This window comes from Staurois parvus, unplaced genomic scaffold (genome assembly GCF_062004578.1).
Source record: "Staurois parvus isolate SC_StPar_1 unplaced genomic scaffold, SC_StPar_1.0 ptg002980l, whole genome shotgun sequence".
Classification (NCBI taxonomy): Eukaryota; Metazoa; Chordata; class Amphibia; order Anura; family Ranidae; genus Staurois; species Staurois parvus.
This window is the reverse complement of record NW_028320776.1, coordinates 26,464-51,637: the sequence shown is the minus strand read 5'-3', so window position 1 is coordinate 51,637 and position 25,174 is coordinate 26,464. Positions and strand designations below refer to the sequence as shown.

The 25,174-nt window shown below is 42.1% G+C and overlaps 1 protein-coding gene across 2 annotated transcripts in view; it reads right to left on the bottom strand.

Annotated features, from left to right (window-relative positions):
- The window catches only part of LOC149428759 (NACHT, LRR and PYD domains-containing protein 3-like), a 66,960-nt gene that overhangs the window by 15,329 nt on the left and 26,457 nt on the right, over positions 1-25,174 (bottom strand). For both annotated transcript variants that reach the window (XM_089667037.1, XM_089667036.1), the window contains 4 exons: positions 24,730-24,894; positions 16,041-16,205; positions 4,318-4,482; positions 2,889-3,053 (listed from right to left, as the gene is read on the bottom strand). In XM_089667037.1, coding sequence (XP_089523163.1) covers positions 2,889-3,053; positions 4,318-4,482; positions 16,041-16,205; positions 24,730-24,894 — 660 coding nt within the window. The remainder of the gene's footprint in view (positions 1-2,888; positions 3,054-4,317; positions 4,483-16,040; positions 16,206-24,729; positions 24,895-25,174) is intronic.

The window sequence follows — 25,174 nt, the reverse complement described above, 5'->3', positions numbered from 1 at the left end:
TTTATTTGTTAAAATAAATGTTTATTTTTTAAAAAAACTGTCTCTGTGTTTTTATTTTTGACACTTGAATGACTAAGAGTACAGAATATTCATACACCTGAGGAAAGCTGGGATCTGGGGGCCCCCTTGTTAAAGCCCACATATATATATACAACAAACAAGAGATCCCTGTGCTCAAATCCCAACAGTTAGTGCATGCATTTATCCATCAGGTGCTAAAGGGGTGTAGCCACATATTAACACTAGAAATTCTGAGGACCCTCTGCACACTGGTATATACCCTTTTAAGCAGACTAGATATCCCTATTTATTGCATAGTCTGCTTGAAAGGGTATATACCAGTGTGCAGAGGGTCCTCAGAATTTCTAGTGCACATATATATATATACACACACACACATACATTATATATATATATATATGTGTGTCTGTACAGTGGGGCAAAAAAGTACTTAGTCCGCCACCAATTGTACAAGTTCTCCCACTTACAAAGATGAGAGAGGCCTGTAATTGGCATCATAGGGAGACCTCAACTATGAGAGACAAAATGAGAAAACAAATCCAGACAATCACATTGGCTGATCTGGAAAGAATTTATTTGCAAATTATGGTGGAAAATAAGTATTTGGTCACCTACAAACAAGCAAGATTTCTGGCTCTCACAGATCTGTACCTTCTTCTTTAAGAGGCTCCTCTGTCCTGCACTCATTACCTGTATCAATGGCACCTGTTTGAACTTGTTATCAGTATAAAAGACACCTGTCCAGAACCTCAAACAGTCACACTCCAAACTCCACTATGGTGAAGACCAAAGAGCTGTCGAAGGACACCAGAAACAATATTGTAGACCTGCACCAGGCTGGGAAGACTGAATCTACAATAGGCAAGCAGCTTGGTGTGAACAAATCAACTGTGGGAGCAATAATTAGAAAATGGAAGACATACAAGACCACTGATAATCTCCCTCGATCTGGGCTCCACGTAAGATCTCACCCCGTGGGGTCAAAACGATCACAAGAACGGTGAGCAAAAATCCCAGGACCACACGGGGAGACCTAGTGAATGACCTGCAGAGAGCTGGGACCAACGTAACAAAGGCTACCATCAGTAACACACTACACCTGTCAGGAATCTGGGTATGACCAGAGGTGTGTGGACTGACGCAGGGAAACGCAGGCTTCAGATATGTTATAAACAATATAATTTATTAAGACTAACAATACAAAACGCAGTGCAATACTAAACCTAAACACAGTGCAAACAAACCAAACCAAACCACCCACAGATAACAATACATACAATGCAAGAGTCATCAGGCAGGCCGGGTCAGTAGCAAACGGGCAAACGGAGTACCAGGAACAGGCGGGAGAGTGGTCGGGGTCACAAGCTGGGTTCAGTAACTCACGGGCAGCGCGGTGCAGAGGGTCAGGCAGAGAATGGTCAGGGTCACAAGCCAGGGATCAAACAGGAGAAGTCAGCAGAGGTCAGGATCAGGCAGGGTCGGCAACAAGTCAGACAGAAACAGGAACAGGAACAGGAATACAGGATACAAGTTACAAGATACAGGGGCCCATGGAAAACACACACCACGGCCTTGACTGTGAGTCTGGCCATTCCTTAAATACAACCCCCGTAATCAGCTTCAGGTGTTTGGCTGATTGCAGGGGTGAGTCTCTGATTGCTGAGAGCACCCGCTGGCCAGCCCTGGTACTGCAGCCCACAAGGCAGGTGAGTCCCACCATTATTGGCAAGTCCATTCCTGACAACGCCGCCAGTTACTCAGATCTTGCAGTGCCAGACGTGTCCCCCTGCTTAAGCCAGTATATGTCCGGCCCGTCTGAAGTTTGCTAGAGAGCATTTGGATGATCCAGAAGAGGATTGGGAGAATGTCATATGGTCAGATGAAACCAAAATAGAACTGTTTGGTAGAAACACAACTCATCGTGTTTGGAGGAGAGAGAATGCTGTGTTGCATCCAAAGAACACCATACCTACTGTGAAGCATGGGGGTGGCAACATCATGCTTTAGGGCTGTTTCTCCGCAAAGGGACCAGGACGACTGATCCATGTACAGGACAGAATGAATGGGGCCATGTATCGTGAGATTTTGAGTGCAAACCTCCTTCCATCAGCAAGGGCATTGAAAATGAAACGTGGCTGGGTCTTCCAACATGACAATGATCCCAAACATACCGCCCGGGCAACGAAGGAGTGGCTTCGTAAGAAGCATTTCAAGGTCCTGGAGTGGCCTAGCCAGTCTCCAGATCTCAACCCCATAGAAAACCTTTGGAGGGAGTTGAAAGTCCGTGTTGCCCAGCGACAGCCCCAAAACATCACTGCTCTAGAGGAGATCTGCATGGAGGATGGGCCAACATACCAGCAACAGTGTGTGCCAACCTTGTGAAGACTTACAGGAAACGTCTGACCTCTGTCATTGCCAACAAAGGATATATAACAAAGTATTGACATGAACTTTTCATATTCACCAAATACTTATTTTCCACCATAATTTGCAAATAAATTCTTTCCAGATCAGCCAATGTGATTGTCTGGATTTGTTTTCTCATTTTGTCTCTCATAGTTGAGGTCTACCTATGATGCCAATTACAGGCCTCTCTCATCTTTGTAAGTGGGAGAACTTGTACAATTGGTGGCTGACTAAATATTTTTTTGCCCCACTGTACAGACACACACACACATATATATATATATATTGAATATGGCCAAAATTGTAGTATTTCAAATATATATTTTTTCATGTGGGTAGTGTGGACAAAATGGTAGAGGGTTCGGCCTCAGCAGGAGGGATGGCGTTCTAACAAGGCTATAGCAGCAGTAGGGACTTGTGCTCTTGACGCCAAATTTCACCAATCAGGAAGCTGCTCTTACTTTAATTCCTCAATCCGGCTTGTTGTCAGAGCTGCCATCAGGTCCCTGAAATGAGGACCCTCCAGATTGTTCTTAGACAGGTCCAGTCTCTTCAGCGTCTGATTATTTCGTATTCCACTGGCCAGGTGGGGGCAGGAACTGTCTGTTAGGTTGTTATTGGCCAAACTGTAGAAGAAGAGAAGAACGTTACCAGATGGTATACTTTTAGATTGTAAGCTCCCAGGAGCGAGGACCTCCTGACATCCAACCTTGGCTTGTATTGTAACTGTACTGTCTCCCTGTATGTTGTAAAGCACGGCACACACGTTTGGCACCAGGTAAATCCTGCATAATAATATCAAAAAATAATCACAGCTATAACGAGGATGAAAATAAAATTTGTTTTTCCCCCAGGAATGAATATAATTATTCTCTATATGATGATAACTCATGTTTTATAACTGGCATCATTTATATGAAATCCAGGGGCGGACTGACCATTTGGAAACTCAGGCACTGCCCGAGGGCCCGGGGACAGTAGGGGGCCCCATGAGATGCCGCTGGTACCTTTTCATAGACTTTTTGAGTTTGGGCAAGGACACAGGGGCCCCATGATCCCCTATTGCCCGGGGGCCCCATGAGTTGTCAGTCCGCCCCTGATGAAATCACTTTATAAAACTCCAATATTGCCATCCATGTATAGATGTGATATCTCCATTCTTAGGATGACCATAGAATACCATTGACGTGAATCGTATTGTACTTTAATCATTTTGTAGGGCTCTTTCAGGATTCATCCTGTTCCTCCTTGCACAAAGGAGCAGATACCGGTCCTGCTGATTGGTTTAGGACCTTCTACGGCCCTGTCCAGCTCTCCTAGAGTAGCTGCCTGTCTCCTGGAATCTCCTCCATGCTCTTGAGACTGTGCTGGGAGACACAGCAAACCTGGCAATGGCAGGTATTGATGTGCCATCCTGGAGGAGTTGGACTGCCTGTGCAACCTCTGTAGGGTCCAGGTATGGCCTCATGCTACCAGTAGTGACACTGACCCTAGCCAAATGCGATCCCCGCAGGATGGATCGGATCTGCGGATTGAGCATAATGGATCGTAGTCCGATCCATTATGCTCCCCAATCCGCAGATCCGATCCATCCTGCGGGGATCATCGGCTTGCTTTACAACTTACCTTTTCGTGGAGCGGGTCCGGTGTCACCCCGTATTGGTTGCATGCCGACGTTCCCTGCAGGATGGATCGGATCTGAGAATTGAGCATAATGGATTGGACTCAGATCCATTATGCTCAATCTGTAGATCCGATTGCCGGGGATTGCCGGAGGGGGTGTCACCAAGTGTTATCGCACCGGGTTACACTAACCCTAGGGACGCCCCTGCCTGGTGGGATTGTGATCATTGTGCGGATTGATATTTCATTTAGTTCTGTTATACTCACTATAATTCCTCGATTAGGCTTGTGGTCAGAGCTTCCATCAGATCCATAAAATGAGGACCCTCCAGATTGTTCTCAGACAGGTTCAGTGTTTTCAGTGTCTGGTTATTCCTTATTCCGGATGCAAGGTCAGGGCAGGAACTGTCTGTTAGGTGATTATAGGACAAGCTATGGAAGAAGAGAGAAATGTAACCAGAAGAAAATTAATTTCTCCCCCAGCAATGAATGAACTATTGTCTACAACAGCCTTTCTCAACCTTTCCAACACAGAGGAACCCTTGACATAACTTTCTGGTCTCAGGGAACCCTGGCTAAAAATTACTCTATCTACAACCCATGATACATCGGTGTGATGGTCAGTCGGAAGAATGCTCGTTTCATTTGTGGTCATTGGGAAGAATGACCCCCTTATAGATAGATACAAATATCAATGGTCTTAGAGGGAATTTATCTGAGAGGTGGAAACTGCTCATTGCTCAAGGAACCCCCTTGTAATTTTTGGAGGAACCCTGGTTGAGAAACCCTGGTCTACATGATGGGAACTTATTTCTCTCTATCAGAATCATTTCTATTAGATCACATTAGAAAACCCCAGACAATTACTTTAAAAAAATATTTGAATGGAATTAATTCTGAACGAGGTCCTGTCCAAACCTGGAAGGCAGCCGTCAGTGCCAGGCTAATGAGCTGTAGATGGCTCAGTCCTTGCCCAGAAACTGTCCGTTCATCAAAGGGCAGGGATGCTCAAGACATAATTGACCGAATGTGACCACGTGGCTGTTTTAAGTCAATTACATTGAAGAAGAGAGAAATGTAACCCACAGAAAATTAATTTCTCCCCCAGCAATGAATGAACTATTGTCTACAACAGGCTTTCTCAACCTTATCAACACAGAGGAACCCTTGAAATAACTTTCCAGTCTCAGGTAACCCCGGCTAAAAATGACTCTATCTACAACTCATGATCAGGGGCGGACTGACAACTCATGGGGCCCTCGGGCAATAGGGGATCATGGGGCCCCTATGTCCTTGCCCACACTCAAAGTACACCCAAAAAAAGCCTATAAAAAAGGTACCAGGGGCATTTCATGGGGCCCCCTACTGACCCCCGGCCCTCGGGCAGTGCCCTAGTGCTCAAATGGTCAGTCCGCCCCTGCTCATGATACATCGGTGTGATGGTCAGTGGGAAGAATGTTCCTTACATTTGTGGTCATTGGGAAGAATGACCCCCTTATAGAGAGATACAAATATCCATGGTCTTAGAGGGAATTTATCTGAGAGGCAGAAATTGCTCATTGCTCAAGGAACCCCCTGGTAATTTTTGGAGGAACCCTAATCTACATGAGGGGAACTTATTTCTTTCTATCGGAATAATTTCTATTAGATCACATTAGAAAACACCAGACAATATACTTAAAAAAAATATAATGGAATTCATTCTGAACCAGGTCCAGTCCAAATCTGGAAGGCAGCAGGCTAATGAGCTGTAGACGGCTCAGTCCTTGCCCAGAAACTGGCCATTTGTCAAAGGGCAGGGATGCTCGAGACGTAATTGACCGAATGTGACCACAGGGCCGTTTTAGGTCAATTACATTGACTTAATAAGGCTATGTGGCCATATTAGGTCAATCATGTCATGAAAATCCCTGCCCTTTGGTGTACGGCCAGGGTCTGCAGCTCATTAGCCTGGCACTGACAGCTACCATCCATGTTCAGACCAAATCCAAGCTCAGTAGACACGCCAACATTTTCATACCTGTGTAGAGACGGTGATTTCTCCATATATAGGCGTGTTATGTTAGTCTACTTTTGATGTATATATAAGCAGATTGTGATTTTTTTCAAATTTCAATAAAATTTCTCTGTTGTTTTCAGAAGCAAACAACATCAGTTTTTCATGTGGGAACATCTCTCAAACTGTCATTAGAACAATGTTTGTGCATGGCTAGTTACTGTCTTCCAATGGGAAAAAAAGATATAATTGTGGCATACTGGACAAACTAAATGATAAGTCAGATGATATACACATTTTTTAGCTATTGCAATTGCTTTAGAGGAGCTTTTGTCAAACATTGGACCCAAGCTATGCCAATAGAAACAAACAATAACTTGACCTTTTGACATTTTTTGATGCACGGCACATACGATACTACAAGGTGTGGAGCTAAGAAATGGTTCCCTCAAAGAAACTGGTGTAAGAAGATTGTGGAGATAGAAAGGATTACACCCACATGGGATTGGCTAATGAACTTTCTAAATAAAAAGCCAACAGTACAAACTCGAAAGGGGAGGACAACAAATCTACTCTGCAAGCAAACCAGCTTAAGATACAGCTTTTCTACAAACACTTTATGCCTGAAGTCCTGTTCAATGAAGAAATTGTGGACCAGCTATAACAAAGGATAAGTAATGTATAGTGTACCCTTTCTGCATGCATACTATTGGCAGTTTTCATTTTCTAGGAGAAGCTAAATTAGCATAACTATGTATGCGTGTATGTGACACTCTGTATGTCCGCTATTATTTCCCTACAACCGTAAGTACAGGGGTTTGACAAAAATATGGAAACACCAGGTAAAACAACAAAATCGCTGCCTTATATGGTGGTGGACCACCTATGGCATCCTATGGCCTGAATTCTCCTGGGAATTGACAAATATAAGTCTTGGATGGTGGATAAAATCGTCTCATTTCTCGCAAAGATGCTGGAGGCAGAAAACCAGTCCAAACCTTGTTCTCCAAAATTGACCAAAGTGGCTCTATGATACTGAGATCCAGCGACTGCGGTGCCCAGGGATGGCTTCATCTGGATGCTCATCAAACCACGATTTCACAACACCACTATCACGTACCTGGTGATGGAGGCCAATGGAGAGAGGGCTTCCCTTGTGGCTAAGTTCCAGACTCCCCTGAGAGTGGGACAGCGGTTGTCAGGCCCAAAGTGGCACAGATTGCCTGTAGGAGTGCTGGTTGGTGGTCCACTCAGAAGCACAGCTGGTGCACGGAGATAGGTCTGCAGACAGGAGGCGCCTGTGCGTGGTATGCAAGCCCTTCCGGGATTTAGATGTTTACTGGGTAGTCAGTTCAAGCCAAGGTCAGGTACCAGGTGGGAATCAGAGCAGACGTAGTCAGATGGGAAAGCCGAGGTCATACACAGAGCAGCAAGAGAGAGAGAGTATCCGTTAGCCAAGCCGAGGTCAGATCAGGGGTTAAGCAGAGTAGACAGGTCCAAGAGCAAGCCCGGTCGGTTTCAGGAAATCACAGGTCAAATAACACAGGAAACAAGAACCAGGAACAAGGCACGGGGAGCTAGAGATCATCCAGCAACTTGAGGAAGTGAAGAGCTTCCTTATAAAGGCCGTTTGGTGCTAAAACTGGGCCTGATGCGTGCGCAACTATGCACCAGTGCGCATGTGCGGGATGGCTCACGTCCGTGTGTCAATGTGCATGGATCTTCGCCACCGTGCATTTCCGCAGCCATGTAGGGTACTGGCGGAATTGCCCGGTCTTCCAGGACTTCTGCCGTGGACAGGACCCTGACAACCAGCTGTGTGAATCAAGCATTATCAATATGGTAAATGGTGATGCCTTTGGGAAACAATGTCTGCACCATGGAGTGCATATGGTCGGCCAAACTTTGTAGTCGCTGGCAGTGGCTCTACCTTTCAGGGTGATTGTGGGGCCTGCAGGATACCAAGATATGGCTTCCTGAACCATGATTGTGCCACCACCATGCTTTACTAATGACACAAGACAGTCTTGGTTGTAAGCTTGATACATTGTTCTCCACACGTGCACATGTCTGGTGGTTGGGAAGAGTGTGAAGCTTGATATATCAGACCATATTACAGTCTTCCATTGATCGATGGTCCACGATTTATGAATGTTGCACCACTCTCTCCTCTTCTGAGCCTTCATGCAAGTCACTAATGGTTTGGCAATTGCAGCTCACCTGTGAAAGTTTAGCTTTGGAGTTTCCTCCATACAGTTTGTGGACGCAGATTTTGGATTTATGGATGTTGCACCACTCTCTCCTCTTCTGAGCTTTAATATTGGTCACTAATGGTTTGGCAATTGCAGCTCGCCTGTGAATGTTTTGCTTTGGAGTTTCCTCCACACCGATTTTGTGGACACAGATTTTGGATTGATGAATGCTGCACCACTCTCTCTTCTTCCGAGCCTTAATATCGGTCACTAGTGGTTTGGCAATTGCAGCTCGCCGGTGAATGTTTTGCTTTGGAGTTTCCTCCGTACAGTTTTTGTGGACACAGATTTTGGATTTATGGATGTTGCACCACTCTCTCCTCTTCTGAGCCTTAATGTTGGTCACTAATGGTTTAGCAATTGCAGCTCTCCTGTGAATGTTTCGCTTATGGAGTTTCCTACACACCGTTTTTGTGGACACAGCTTTGGAAGACTGAGATTGAGCTCTGCAGTCACTTGTTCCAGCAGTAGTTTTCTTATTCCGGATCACAATCCTGCGCAATGTCCTTTTGTCTCTTTCGGTCAGTTGACCATGTGGACCGCGCCTATACTTATCAGACGACATTTTCCCAGAAACTGATAACGCCATCATAACCTTTGACACTGCACCTAGCGACACGGCAAATAAATTGGCGACTTCAGTCACAGAGGCACCAGCTAAGCAGCACCAACAATTTTCCCTCTTTGAGCTCAGTAAGCTCTGACACACAGTGACCCTCCGGTTCACATCTATGCGGGTGGTGCCGCTGTGGATCCGATTGAAAATCCATGCAGCCTCACCACCCGCACAGAGAATTGCGGACCCGTGGGCGGGTGCCATTAGTTCTAATGGCACACCACCCGCACTGGGAAACGCAACCATACTGGGAACCGAGTTTCCCATGCGGGCTGCGTTTTCCAAAGAAGTGCAGGGACTTCTTCCCTGCGTGTCCCGGGGCACGGGAGTCCATTCAAATGAATGGACTCTTGTGCCGAGCAAAACGTGGGCCGCACGGCCGCATAGGTGTGAACCGGGGGTTAAAGAGGAAAGTGAGGCTTCCCACCTGCTAGCTAGGTGTCTCATCACACAGCGGAAAATAAAGAATGTTACATCACCTCTGCTTTCTGTTGCAATATTTTTATTGTTATAAAAACAGAACAAAGAAACAGTTAGACAACAATCCTTGTAGGCACTTCTAAGGCACAATATAACCCACAACGCAGGCGTAGTGCATTGTTACAAACGCATCTTATATCATTGCATAGAAAATACAGATGGAAACGCAGTTTAGTATCTCAGACTATCTGTGCATCCAGGGGCATCCCGAGGCAGGGGGTGCGGCCCGCGCTGGGTGACACCGACCGCACGGGGTGACACTGGACCCGCTCCACGAAAAAGTAAGTTGTAAAGAAAGCCGATGATCCCCGCAGGATGGTCCGGATCCATCCTGCGGGGATTGTCGGCTTTCTTTACAACTTACCTTTTCGCGGAGCGGGTCCAGTGTCACCCTTTATAGGTTGCATGCCAACGATCCCCGCAGGATGGATGGGATCTACGGATTGGGGAGCATAATGGATCGGACTCCAATACATTATGCTCAATCCGCAGATCCGAACCATCCTGCGGGGATTGTCAGCATTTATTTATTTCAGGTACTTATATAGCGCCATCAATTTACGCAGCGCTTTACATATATATTGTACATTCACATCAGTCCCCGCCCCCGAGGAGCGTACAATCGAAGGTCCCTAACTCACATTCATACATACACATACTAGGGCCACTTAACCTACCAGCATGTCTTTGGAGTGTGGGAGGAAACCGGAGTGCCCGGAGAAAACCCACGCAGGCACAGGGAGAACATGCAAACTCCAGGCAGGTGGTGCCATGGTTGGGATTCGAACCAACGACCCCAAGTACTGCCAGGCGGAAGTGCTAACCATTTACCCACTGTGCTGCATGCAACCTATATGGGGTGACACCGGTCCCGCTCCATGAAAAGGTAAGTTGTAAATAAAGCCGATGATCCCCGCAGGATGGACTCCGATCCATTATGCTCCCCAATCCCCAGATCCATACCATCCTGCGGGGATTGTCAGCATGCAACCTATACGGGGTGACACCGGACCCACTTCATGAAAAGGTAAGTTGTAAAGCAAGCCGACGATCCCCGCAGGATGGATCAAATCTGCGGATTGAGCATAATGGATCGGAGTCCGATCCATTATGCTCAATCTGCAGATCCGATCCATTCTGCGGGGATCGTCGGAGGGGGTGTCACCAAGTGTTATCGCACCGGGTGACACCAACCCTAGGGACGCCACTGTGTGCATGACCTCTGCTTTCATCGCAAAAACGTTTTCCCCCGTGTATGGCCTCCTACAATATCATCCATTTTACTAGCTAAATGACTTTATGAAACAAAGGGGTTTAACCTCCCTGGCGGTCTGATTATGTCAGTATTTCTGTGCTCAAAGCGGTACATTTTTTTGCATGGAAATATGTATTTTTTTTGTCGGCCTGTAATTCTTAGGAATAACTCACTGAAATCTGTCCGAACAAGAGTCTAGTAACATCCCGGGGATGATAAAATCTGAAACACGAAATCATAAATTATAATATAATAAATAATCATAAAAAATAATAATATAATAATAATACATTTAATTCAATAATATAATCAAACCAAAAACACTGAAATGTGAAATATAGCGCCAAGTTCGCACATCGCTGAGCAAAGTCGCAGAATCGTTTTCAGTGTCTGATGAGGAATTTCCCCCACGAATCATTATCACTCAATTCTGCAAGTGGTTCTGATTTACTATCGCTGTTCTCTAGCCGGTCTAAAACCGCGTCTGACCTAAAGGGACGCTTTTTGGACGCCATGGACGTTTCTCAGTTTCCAGGCAGAAAGAACAGTAAAAATGCAGGCAGGGCGCCGGACAAAGCACTCGGGACAAAATGTATGTGAAATGGTTTGATACAGGAATGTTATACTCTGTGATTTTAGTGTATTTAGTGAATGTCACTTTTTTTACAATTTTGAGTTTCCCGCCATTTCCATCCCCCGTACGTCCCGACGTCGCAGGGAACGAAACCCGGAAGACAGATGCCGGCATCGGCCGGAGGACATTGCCGGGGACACTGCAGGAGGGACATCGCGGGAGCGCAGGACAAGGTAAGTGAAGAAGAGATCCCGGAGCAGCGCTGCAGTGTATTCCCGAGTGTAGCTCGGGGGGGGGTTACCCCTTGTGGTGCTGAAACTTTACCCCGAGCTACACTCCGGAATACCTCCAGGGGGGTTAACTACCTCCTGCCCAGCCTACTGTAAAAAAACAGCTGAGCAGGAACATTGTTATCCTGGGTGAACGTCATATAATGTCTTCCATGCGATCTAGCGGCCCTGCTGCGGCTTGATCTGTCACCCACTGTGTCCAACCAATGAATGGATGTCAGGCATAAAAATGATCATCACTGTTATAAGCAATCTTAGTGTAAAAAAATCCTGATCATCTCCCCAGAGTAATACAATGTCACTATGGTAACAATGTACTGCTCTGGTCGCAATATGTAAAAAAAAAACAACAAAACTGTAAAAAAAAGTAAAAAAAATGTTAAAGTGTGTGTATATATATATATATATACTGTATGTGTATTTGTATTTTTTTTTTGTATTTGTTTTTGTAATACACTGTCACCAGTCAGTATCCCTGATCACCACCACACCAGTCACATGATGACACTGTACTGCACTGTGACAGTATGTAAAAAAAAACAATGTTAATTCATTTCTTCATTTTCTAAAAAAAATGTTACAATTACTGAACACCTTGGGGTGTCTACTTTCCAAAAAAAGGGTAATTTGGGGGGGGGGTTGTACTGTCCTGGTGTTTTTTGGGCATCAAGAAATGATCATCTTTCCAGAGTAGTACAATGTCACTGTGGTAACAATGTACTGCTCTGGTCGCAATATGTAAAACAAACAACAAAACTGTAAAAAAAAAAAAAGTAAAAAATGTTTAAAAAAGTATATATATATATTTGTATTTTTTTTTTGTATTATACTGTCACCAGTCAGTATCCCCGATCACCACCACACCAGTCATATGATGAGACTGTACTGCACTGGTGACAGTATGTAAAATGTTAATTCATTTCTTCATTTTCAAAAACATTTTTTACAATTACTGAACACCTTTGTGTGTCTACTTTCCAAAAAAAGGGTAATTTTTTTTTTTGGGGGGGGGGGGGGGGGTTGTACTGTCCTGGTGTTTTTGGGCCTCAAGAAATGATCTTCACTGTTATAAGCAATCTTAGTGTAAAAAAAATCCTGATCATCTCCCCAGAGTAGTACAATGTCACTATGGTAACAATGTACTGCTCTGGTCACAATATGTAAAGAAAAACTGTAAAAAGAATTGAAATTTTTTTAAAAAGTATATAAAAATATATAAAGTATATAACTGTTTAAATATATATATATATATAATTTTTTTTTTTTTTTGTAATACACTGTCACCAGTCAGTATCCCTGATCACCACCACACCAGTCACATGATGACACTGTACTGCACTGTGACAGTATGTAAAAAGAAACAATGTTAATTCATTTCTTCATTTTCTAAAAAAAATGTTACAATTACTGAACACCTTGGGGTGTCTACTTTCCAAAAAAAGGGTAATTTGGGGGGGGGGGGGGGGGGGTTGTACTGTCCTGGTGTTTTTTGGGCATCAAGAAATGATCATCTTTCCAGAGTAGTACAATGTCACTGTGGTAACAATGTACTGCTCTGGTCGCAATATGTAAAACAAACAACAAAACTGTAAAAAAAAAAAAAGGAAAAAATGTTTAAAAAAGTATATATATATATTTGTATTTTTTTTTTGTATTATACTGTCACCAGTCAGTATCCCCGATCACCACCACACCAGTCATATGATGAGACTGTACTGCACTGGTGACAGTATGTAAAATGTTAATTCATTTCTTCATTTTCAAAAACATTTTTTTACAATTACTGAACACCTTTGTGTGTCTACTTTCCAAAAAAAGGGTAATTTTTTTTTTTTTTGGGGGGGGGGGTTGTACTATCCTGGTGTTTTTGGGCCTCAAGAAATGATCTTCACTGTTATAAGCAATCTTAGTGTAAAAAAAATCCTGATCATCTCCCCAGAGTAGTACAATGTCACTATGGTAACAATGTACTGCTCTGGTCACAATATGTAAAGCAAAACTGTAAAAAGAATTGAAATTTTTTTAAAAAGTATATAAAAATATATAAAGTATATAACTGTTTAAATATATATATATATATATATATAATTTTTTTTTTTTTTTGTAATACACTGTCACCAGTCAGTATCCCTGATCACCACCACACCAGTCACATGATGACACTGTACTGCACTGTGACAGTATGTAAAAAGAAACAATGTTAATTCATTTCTTCATTTTCTAAAAAAAATGTTACAATTACTGAACACCTTGGGGTGTCTACTTTCCAAAAAAAGGGTAATTTGGGGGGGGGGGGGTTGTACTGTCCTGGTGTTTTTTGGGCATCAAGAAATGATCATCTTTCCAGAGTAGTACAATGTCACTGTGGTAACAATGTACTGCTCTGGTCGCAATATGTAAAACAAACAACAAAACTGTAAAAGAAAAAAAAGTAAAACATGTTTAAAAAAGTGTATATATATATTTGTATTTTTTTTTTGTATTATACTGTCACCAGTCAGTATCCCCGATCACCACCACACCAGTCATATGATGAGACTGTACTGCACTGGTGACAGTATGTAAAATGTTAATTCATTTCTTCATTTTCAAAAACATTTTTTTACAATTACTGAACACCTTTGTGTGTCTACTTTCCAAAAAAAGGGTAATTTTTTTTTTTGGGGGGGGGGGGGGGGGTTGTATTGTCCTGGTGTTTTTGGGCCTCAAGAAATGATCTTCACTGTTATAAGCAATCTTAGTGTAAAAAAAATCCTGATCATCTCCCCAGAGTAGTACAATGTCACTATGGTAACAATGTACTGCTCTGGTCACAATATGTAAAGAAAAACTGTAAAAAGAATTGAAATTTTTTTAAAAAGTATATAAAAATATATAAAGTATATAACTGTTTAAATATATATATATATATATATATATATATATATATATATATATAATTTTTTTTTTTTTTGTAATACACTGTCACCAGTCAGTATCCCTGATCACCACCACACCAGTCACACGATGACACTGTACTGCACTGTGACAGTATGTAAAAAGAAACAATGTTAATTCATTTCTTCATTTTCTAAAAAAAATGTTACAATTACTGAACACCTTGGGGTGTCTACTTTCCAAAAAAAGGGTAATTTGGGGGGGGGGGGGGGTTGTACTGTCCTGGTGTTTTTTGGGCATCAAGAAATGATCATCTTTCCAGAGTAGTACAATGTCACTGTGGTAACAATGTACCGCTCTGGTCGCAATATGTAAAACAAACAACAAAACTGTAAAGAAAAAAAAGGAAAAAATGTTTAAAAAAGTATATATATATATTTGTATTTTTTTTTTGTATTATACTGTCACCAGTCAGTATCCCCGATCACCACCACACCAGTCATATGATGAGACTGTACTGCACTGGTGACAGTATGTAAAATATTAATTCATTTCTTCATTTTCAAAAACATTTTTTACAATTACTGAACACCTTTGTGTGTCTACTTTCCAAAAAAAGGGTAATTTTTTTTTTTGGGGGGGGGGGGGGTTGTACTGTCCTGGTGTTTTTGGGCCTCAAGAAATGATCTTCACTGTTATAAGCAATCTTAGTGTAAAAAAAATCCTGATCATCTCCCCAGAGTAGTACAATGTCACTATGGTAACAATGTACTGCTCTGGTCACAATATGTAAAGAAAAGCTGTAAAAAGAATTGAAATTTTTTTAAAAAGTATATAAAAATATATAAAGTATATAACTGTTTAACTATATATATATATATATATAATTTTTTTTTTTTTAATACACTGTCACCAGTCAGTATCCCTGATCACCACCACACCAGTCACATGATGACACTGTACTGCACTGGTGACAGTATGTAAAAAAAGAAAAATATTATTTTATTTCTTCATTTTCTAAAAAAATTGTTACAAAAATTGGCAACTTCTAAAAAAAACTCACCATGCCTCTTACTAAACACCTTGGGGTGTCTACTTTCCAAAAAAGGGTAATTTGGGGGGGAGGCGGTGTTTGTACTGTCCTAGTGCTTTTGGGCCTCAAGAAATGAGATCGGCGTCAGTACATCAGGATTGATCAACTTTCAAATATGCAGTATATTATTATTATTATTATTATTATTATTATACAGTATATCCCATAGTTTGAAGACTCTATAACTTTCCTAAAGACTAAATAGTATACACTGATTTGGCACATTGTTACCACCAAAATGTAGCAGAATACATTTTGGCCTAAATTTACGAAGAAAGACAATTTTTTATAAAAGAAATTAATAAAATTGTGTTATTTTTACAAAATTTTCAATATTTTTTTCGTTCACATAACAATAAATAAAAACTTGGTGGTTCTTAAATACCACCAAAAGAATACTCTATCTAAAAAGAAGTGATAGAAACTTCATTTGGGTACAGTGTTGCATGACTGAGCAATTGTCATTCAAAGTGTGACAGCCCTGAAAGCTGAAAATTGGCCTGGGGGGGGGGGGGGGGGGTGAATGTGTCTTAAAAATATATTCTGGCCATACTTACAGTAACTTGTTAATCTGGCCTGTGGTCAGAGCTTCCATTACACCTCGGAAGTGCGGACCCTCCAGATTGTTCTCAGCCAGGTTCAGTGTCCTCAGTGCCGGGTTATTACTTATCCCACATGCCAGGTCGGGGCAGGAACCGTCTGATAGGTCATTGTTAGCCAATCTGTAGAGAAAGAGAAGAGTGTCATCAGAGAAAAAATGAATTCCCCCCCCATAGTGAATGTAGTTCACATTATAATGGAGAGGACACATCAATATTATCATACATGTGTAGTAATGGGGCGACCCCCCGACACTGAGTAACAGGTATGCAGTAATGTGGAGATCCCTCGACACTGAGTAACAGATGTGTAGTAATGGGGAGACCCCCCAACACTGAGTAACAGATGTGTAGCAATGAGGAGATCCCCCGACACTGAGTAACAGATGTGTAGTAATGGGGAGACCCCCCAACACTGAGTAACAGATGTGTAGCAATGAGGAGATCCCCCGACACTTAGTAACAGATGTGTAGTAATAAGGAGATCCCCAGACACTGAGTAACAGATGTGTAGTAATAAGGAGATCCCCAGACACTGAGTAACAGATGTGTAGTAATAAGGAGATCCCCCGACACTGAGTAACAGATGTGTAGTAATGGGGAGACCCCCCAACACTGAGTAACAGATGTGTAGCAATGAGGAGATCCCCCGACACTTAGTAACAGATGTGTAGCAATGAGGAGATCCCCCGACACTTAGTAACAGATGTGTAGTAATGGGGAGATCTCCCAACACTGAGTAACAGATGTGTAGTAATAAGGAGATCCCCAGACACTGAGTAACAGATGTGTAGTAATGGGGAGACCCCCCAACACTGAGTAACAGATGTGTAGTAATGGGGAGACCCCCCAACACTGAGTAACAGATGTGTAGTAATGGGGAGATCTCCCAACACTGAGTAACAGATGTGTAGTAATAAGGAGATCCCCAGACACTGAGTAACAGATGTGTAGCAATGAGGAGATCCCCAGACACTGAGTAACAGATGTGTAGTAATAAGGAGATCCCCCGACACTGAGTAACAGATGTGTAGTAATAGGGAGACCCCCCAACACTGAGTAACAGATGTGTAGCAATGAGGAGATCCCCCGACACTTAGTAACAGATGTGTAGCAATGAGGAGATCCCCCGACACTTAGTAACAGATGTGTAGTAATGGGGAGATCTCCCAACACTGAGTAACAGATGTGTAGTAATAAGGAGATCCCCAGACACTGAGTAACAGATGTGTAGTAATGGGGAGACCCCCCAACACTGAGTAACAGATGTGTAGTAATGGGGAGACCCCCCAACACTGAGTAACAGATGTGTAGTAATGGGGAGATCTCCCAACACTGAGTAACAGATGTGTAGTAATAAGGAGATCCCCAGACACTGAGTAACAGATGTGTAGTAATAAGGAGATCCCCCGACACTTAGTAACAGATGTGTAGTAATCGGGAGATCCCCCGACACTGAGTAACAGATGTGTAGTAATGGGGAGATCCCCCGACACTTAGTAACAGATGTGTAGTAATGGGGAGACCCCCCAACACTGAGTAACAGATGTGTAGCAATGAGGAGATCCCCCAACACTGAGTAACAGATGTGTAGCAATGAGGAGATCCCCCGACACTGTGTAACAGATGTGTAGTAATGGGGAGATCCCCCAACCCTAAGTAACAGATGTGTAGTAATGGGGAGACCCCCCGACACTGTGTAACAGATGTGTAGTAATGGGGAGACCCCCCGACACTGTGTAACAGATGTGTAGTAATGGGGAGACCCCCCGACCCTAAGTAACAGATGTGTAGTTATAGGGAGATCCCTCGACACTGTAACAGATGTGTAGTAATGGGGAGACCCCCCGACACTGTGTAACAGATGTGTAGTAATGGGGAGATCCCCCGACCCTAAGTAACAGATGTGTAGTTATAGGGAGATCCCTCGACACTGTAACAGATGTGTAGTAATTGGGAGACCCCCCGACACTGTGTAACAGATGTGTAGTAATAGGGAGATCCCCTGACACTTAGTAACAGATGTTTAGTAATGAGGAGATCCCCCGGCACTGAGTAACAGATGTGTAGTAATGGAGTATCCTTTGACACTGAATAGTTAATGTGTAGTAATGGGGAGATCCAAAATAATTAAGAAATAAGAAGGCCACTTCTCATTAGTGGTCGGTCTACCAAAATTACTACAAGAGCACAACAACAACTCATCTAAGAGGCTATAAAAGTACCCAGAACATCATCTAAAGAACTGCAGGCCTCACTTGCCTCAGTTAAGGTCAGTGTTCATGGTTCAACAAGAAGAAAGAGTCTGAGCAAAACTGGCCTCCATGGGAATGCAAAAGCCACTGCTGACCAAAAAGAACACAAAAAGGTTCACATTACATTCGCCACAAAACATCTTGATTGTCCCCAAGACTTTTGGGCCAATATTCTGTGGACTGATGAGACAAATGTTGTATTTTTGGAAGGTTGCACCCCATTACAACTTTCATAAGACTAACACAGCATTTCAAAAAAAGAAGACCATCCCACCAGTCAGACATGGTGGTGGTAGTGTGAAGGTGTTGAGCTGTTTTGCAGCTTCAGGACCTGGACGATTTGCCCTAATTGATGGAACCATGAATTCTGTGCTCTACCAGAAAAATCTGAAGGAGAATGTCACCAGTTCCTGACCTCAAGCTGAAGCGGGTTATGCAGCAGGACAATGAAACACACCAGTAAGTTCACCTCTGAATGGTTAAAAAAAACCCCAAAAAACAAAATTAAGGTTTTGGAGTGGCCTAGTCAAAGACTGGACTTAAAAACAATTGAGATGTTGTGGCATGATGTCAGGGTCCTGTCCACGGCAGAAGTCCTGGAAGACCGAGCATTTCCGCCAGTACCCTACATGGCTCCGGAAATACACGGTGGCGAAGATCCATGCGCATTGGCGCACGAACACGCTGCATTCTTGCAGCCATTGAGAACTACTGTGTGAGCTGTGATTGGTCACAGCTTGTCACATGGTACAAGACTGTTGTGAATAGCCCTGTACCATGTGATCTCTGTGATCATTCACAGATTTCACACGTACTAAGCAATGGTGTCAGAAGTGACATCTTGCTTACTACTCTTCATGTGATCACTGATTGGCCAATCAGTGATCACGTACAGCGAACGGTGTTCCACTGTGTCCGGAGGACACAGTGGGCACCGGATTGCGGTGCTGCGTGCTCCCAGGGAGCGCGCATAAGAGGGTGCGGGGAGGCCATTTATAAACTCAGATTCTTGAAGCCAGGTTTCACAAACAGCAAGTACTCTAGATTGCTAAAAAGTTCAATTGATGGATGTGTATTTGTTATGGACTCAGCAGGCATTCCAGTAGGCACATAAGAAGCTGGGGCTGGATCGTGGAAATGGAGGAGTTCAAATTAGAGTTTGAGCGTTGTGACTGCGGTCAGAGGAAGGAGGGTGCTGGTTCTGGGGTGAGAGTTAGATGGTGGAAGGTCAGAGATAGGATGATGTCCCCAGAAGTTAAGATAAGCAGGGGGGTGAGGCAGAGGATACTCATGCACTCTTAGCCAATCTCTAGTCAAGTGACCAGTAGGGGACTGAGAGGGGTATAAATTAGCTGGGGTCTAAAACAGCAGTCTCTTGTTCCTGGGGGAGCAAGATCCAGCCTGAGGGCTGAGGCACCCATGGGTATCCAGCTACAGCACAGAAGAAAGCCTTTGAGGTCCCAGCTATAGCTAGAGCTCGGGAACCGCTGTTCAGGGCAGGAGGCTATGCAGAGGATCCAGGTCAGAGGCTTCAAGTACAGGGACAGTATCCAGGGCACAGTGAGTACCAGCCTAAGGGATCCTCTAAACTGTCCTTGGCACCTTTTGGGAGAGCTCATTACAGTTGACTCAGGACTATATTCCTGCTGAGGAGCTCCTACATTGAAGTTCATTCAATTCCTACATTCAAGAGGGTGGCTACAGAGAAAGGTTTCTTCACAGTAAGAGCTGCGAAAATGTGGAATAGACTCCCTCAAGAGTTGGTTGTGGCCCGCTCAGTGGATTGCTGTAGGAAAGTCCTGGATTGTTTTTTTGGATACACAGAATATAACTGGATATAACATTTATAGGGAAAGGTGATCCAGGGAATATCTGATTGCCTCTCGGGGGATCAGGAAGGAATTTTTTTCCCCTGCAGGAGAAAATTGGATCGTGCTTTGCTGGGTTTTTTGCCTTCCTCTGGATCAACTGTGGGTGTAGGATTATACCTTTTTATTGGTTGAACTGGAAGGACTTTTGTCTTTTTTCAGCCAGACTATGTAACTACAGTTGGGCAAAAAAGTATTTAGTCCCCACCAATTGTACAAGTTCTCCCACTTACAGAGATGAGAGAGGCCTGTAATTGGCATCATAGGGAGACCTCAACTATGAGAGACAAAATGAGAAAACAAATCCAGACAATCACATTGGCTGATCTGGAAAGAATCTATTTGCAAATTATGGTGGAAAATTAGTATTTGGTCACCTACAAACAAGCAAGATTTCTGGCTCTCACAGACCTGTACCTTCTTCTTTAAGAGGCTCCTCTGTCCTGCACTCATTACCTGTATCAATGGCACCTGTTTGAACTTGTTATCAGTATAAAAGACACCTGTCCACAACCTCAAACAGTCACACTCCAAACTCCACTATGGTGAAGACCAAAGAGCTGTCGAAGGACACCAGAAACAAAATTGTAGACCTGAACCAGGCTGGGAAGACTGAATCTGCAATAGGCAAGCAGCTTGGTGGGAACAAATCAACTGTGGGAGCAATAATTAGAAAATGGAAGACATACAAGACCACTGATAATCTCCCTCGATCTGGGGCTCCACACAAGATCTCACCCTGTGGGGTCAAAATGATCACAAGAACGGTGAGCACAAATCCCAGGACCACACGGGGGGACCTAGTGAATGACCTGCAGAGAGCTGGGACCAACGTAAAAAAAGGCTACCATCAGTAACACACTACGCCGCCAGTGACTCAGATCCTGCAGTGCCAGACGTGTCCCCCTGCTTAAGCCAGTACATGTCCGGGCCCGTCTGAAGTTTGCTAGAGAGCATTTGGATGATCCAGAAGAGGATTGGGAGATCATATGGTCAGATGAAACCAAAATAGAACAGTTTGGTAGAAACACAACTCGTCGTGTTTGGAGGGGAGAGAATGCTGAGTTGCATCCAAAGAACACCATACCTACTGTGAAGCATGGGGATGGCAACATCATGCTTTGGGGCTGTTTCTCCACAAAGGGACCAGGACGACTGATCCATGTACAGGACAGAATGAATGGGGCCATGTATTGTGAGATTTTGAGTGCAAACCTCCTTCCATCAGCAAGGGCATTGAAGATGAAACGTGGCTGGGTCTTCCAACATGACAATGATCCCAAACATACCACCCGGGCAACGAAGGAGTGGCTTCGTAAGAAGCATTTCAAGGTCCTGGAGTGGCCTAGCCAGTCTCCAGATCTCAACCCCATAGAAATCCGCAGGCCACGTCCACATATGTAAACGGCTGTTCAAATCCCATATGTGAGGTCTCACCGTGAACGTCAGAGTGAGACCAATAATTCTGGCATTAGATCTACTCTGCAACTCTAAACCGGTAACCTGTAGAAATTTTTCAAGCATTGCCAGTGGAGATTTTTATGTACCGTAGTTTGGCGCCATTGCAAGAGAGGAGAGACCCTCTGCGGTGGAATCCCCTGCAGCTGCTTGACAAAGGAGGCATAGCTTCTGAAACGTGTTGTGGCCCGTCCTCCTCTCATTCACTGTCACATCTCCCTACCATTTGGCGGGAAGGCACGGAGAGACGCCGGGGAGTCCACCGCAGCGGGTCCCTCCTCGGGCCATGCACTGGGGTTCATGTACACTGCAGCTGATAAACTCACGTTTAGGAACTGTTCAGCATTTTTTTCAGCAGCCCCTGAACTCTCCCTAATGTTTTCCTATGTGTCCGTGTACACATCGTCGCTTACAGTTGTTTACAGGCAGTTGAGTGGACAGTAATTTTTTTTAATGCAGAAAACTTGCATTCAGTAGTCGATTTTATCAGCGTTTCAAATGCAAAACGCGGCAAATTGTGTTTATAAGCATGTGCGGCTGACATTTTTTTTAACTCTTCCAGTTCCCGATGTCCAGAGCCTTTTTTCATCATGAAAAATGCATGCAAATCATTTTCAAGGTACTCAGATGGACAAAACACTGAACACAGGATGTTCCTACCAAGCTTGTCACACATGGTAATGACCATTCACACCGCAGACCTCTCCCACCCTTAGAAACAAAAGATATGTTAATGACCAGTTCACACCTCAGACCCCTCCCACCCTTGGAAACAAAAGATATGTTAATGACCAATTCACACCTCAGGCCTCTCCCACCCTTGGAAACAAAAAATATGTTAATGACCAATTCACACCTCAGACCTCTCCCACCCTTGGAAACAAAAGATATGTTAATGACCAATTCACACCTCAGACCTCTCCCACCCTTGGAAACAAAAGATATGTTAATGACCATTTACACCTCAGACCTCTCCCACCCTTGGAAACACAAGATATGTTAATGACCATTCACACCTCCAATTCCTCATGAAGACCCCCTGCCAGGTGACCTTAATGACTCCCTCCACCAGACACCTTTCCCATCCTTGGAAACAAAAGAAATGTTAATGAGCAAGTCACGCCTAGCTAATGTCAACACATACTGCTGTCTCTGCTTCTACTCTCTGTATTTCTCTGAAACTGTCTGAAATAGTTAATAATTTACCACTTTTCAGTGCATTTGGGAGGTTCTCCTGTGCTTATCTATAAAAAACGCTTCTAAACGCAAAACGCACATAAACGCGGTATGCAAACGTGGCTAAACAGATGTTTTTTAACCCATGTTTTCCAGCAGTCAATTTCCATCGTTCAGAAGTGTCCAGTGTACATGGGGCCTAAGTGTTTTTATAATAATGTTCAATTGTTTTTATCCATGTTGACTTGGCGCCCTGCTTGTTGTTCCTTTGTCTGTAAACCCTAGAGATGGTTGTGCGTGAAAATCCCAGTAGATCAGCAGTTTTTGAAATACTCAGACCAGCCCTTCTGCAGGCACCATGCCATGTTCAAAGTCACCTAAATCCCCTTTCTCCCCCATTCTGATACTCGGTTTGAACTTCAACAAGTCGTCTTTGCCACGTCTAGATGCCAAAATGCATTGAGTTGCTGCCGTGTGATTGGCTGATTAGCAATTTGTGTTACCAAGCCATTAAACAGGTGGACCTAATCAAGTGGCCGATGCGTGTATTTCATGGCTAATCACAGGGAGCGGTAAGATCAAAGAATTTAACAGCACTCAAGGACTGGCTACCTATTGAGTCTAAACATTTATCCCTCCTAGATTGTAAGCTCCCAGGATCAGGGCCCTCCTATCCCTCTTGTATTGAACTGTATTGTTGCTGTATTGTCTCCCGTTATATTGTAAAGTGCTGAGCAAACTGTTGGCGCCATAAATCCTGTATAATAATAATAATAATAATAATATATAAATCCTGTATAATAATAATAATAATAATAATATATAAATCCTGTATAATAATAATATATAAATCCTGTATAATAATAATAATAATAATAATAATAATATATAAATCCTGTATAATAATAATAATATATAAATCCTGTATTATAATAATAATAATAATATATAAATCCTGTATAATAATAATATAAATCCTGTATAATAATAATAATGTATAAATCCTGTATAATAATAATAATATATAAATCCTGTATAATAATAATATATAAATCCTATATAATAATAATAATAATAATATATAAATCCTGTATAATAATAATATAAATCCTGTATAATAATAATAATATAAATCCTGTATAATAATAATAATATAAATCCTGTATAATAATAATAATATATAAATCCTGTATAATAATAATATATAAATCCTGTATAATAATAATAATAATAATATATAAATCCTGTATAATAATAATATAAATCCTGTATAATAATATTAATATAAATCCTGTATAATAATAATATATAAATCCTGTATAATAATAATAATAATAATATATAAATCCTGTATAATAATAATATATAAATCCTGTTTAATAATAATATAAATCCTGTATAATAATAATATATAAATCCTGTATAATAATAATAATAATATATAAATCCTGTATAATAATAATATATAAATCCTGTTTAATAATAATATAAATCCTGTATAATAATAATATATAAATCCTGTATAATAATAATAATAATAATATATACATCCTGTATTATAATAATAATAATAATAATAATATAAATCCTGTATAATAATAATATATAAATCCTGTATTATAATAATAATAATAATAATATATAAATCCTGTATAATAATAATATATAAATCCTGTATAATAATAATAATAATATATACATCCTGTATTATAATAATAATAATAATAATAATATAAATCCTGTATAATAATAATAATAATATAAATCCTGTATAATAATAATATATAAATCCTGTATAATAATAATAATAATATATAAATCCTGTATAATAATAATATAATAATTTTAATTACTTTATATTGTTATATACAGTATATGTGGTATACTCACAGCAATTCTTCTATCTGGCTTGTGGTTAGAGCTGTCATCAGATCACTGAAATAAGGACCCTCCAGATAGTTCCAAGACAGGTCCAGTGTCCTCAATGTCTGGTTGTTTCTTATTCCGGATGCCAGGTGGGGGCAGGAACTTTCTTCCATGTGGTTGTTTGACAAACTGTGGAAAAAAGAGAATAAATTACATTTCTTCCCCAGGAATGAATGTAACTATTCTCTATATGAATATGCCATGAATCTATTTAATGGAATCATTTTACCTACAGTTGCAAGAAAAAGTATGTGAACCCCTTGGGATTACGTGGAGTTTTGCATGAATTGGGCATAAAATGTGCTCTGAACGTCATCTAAGTCACAACAATAGAAGAACACAGTCTGCTGAACATAATACTACACAAACATTAGATGTTGCCATGGTTTAATTGCACATAACATGTAAA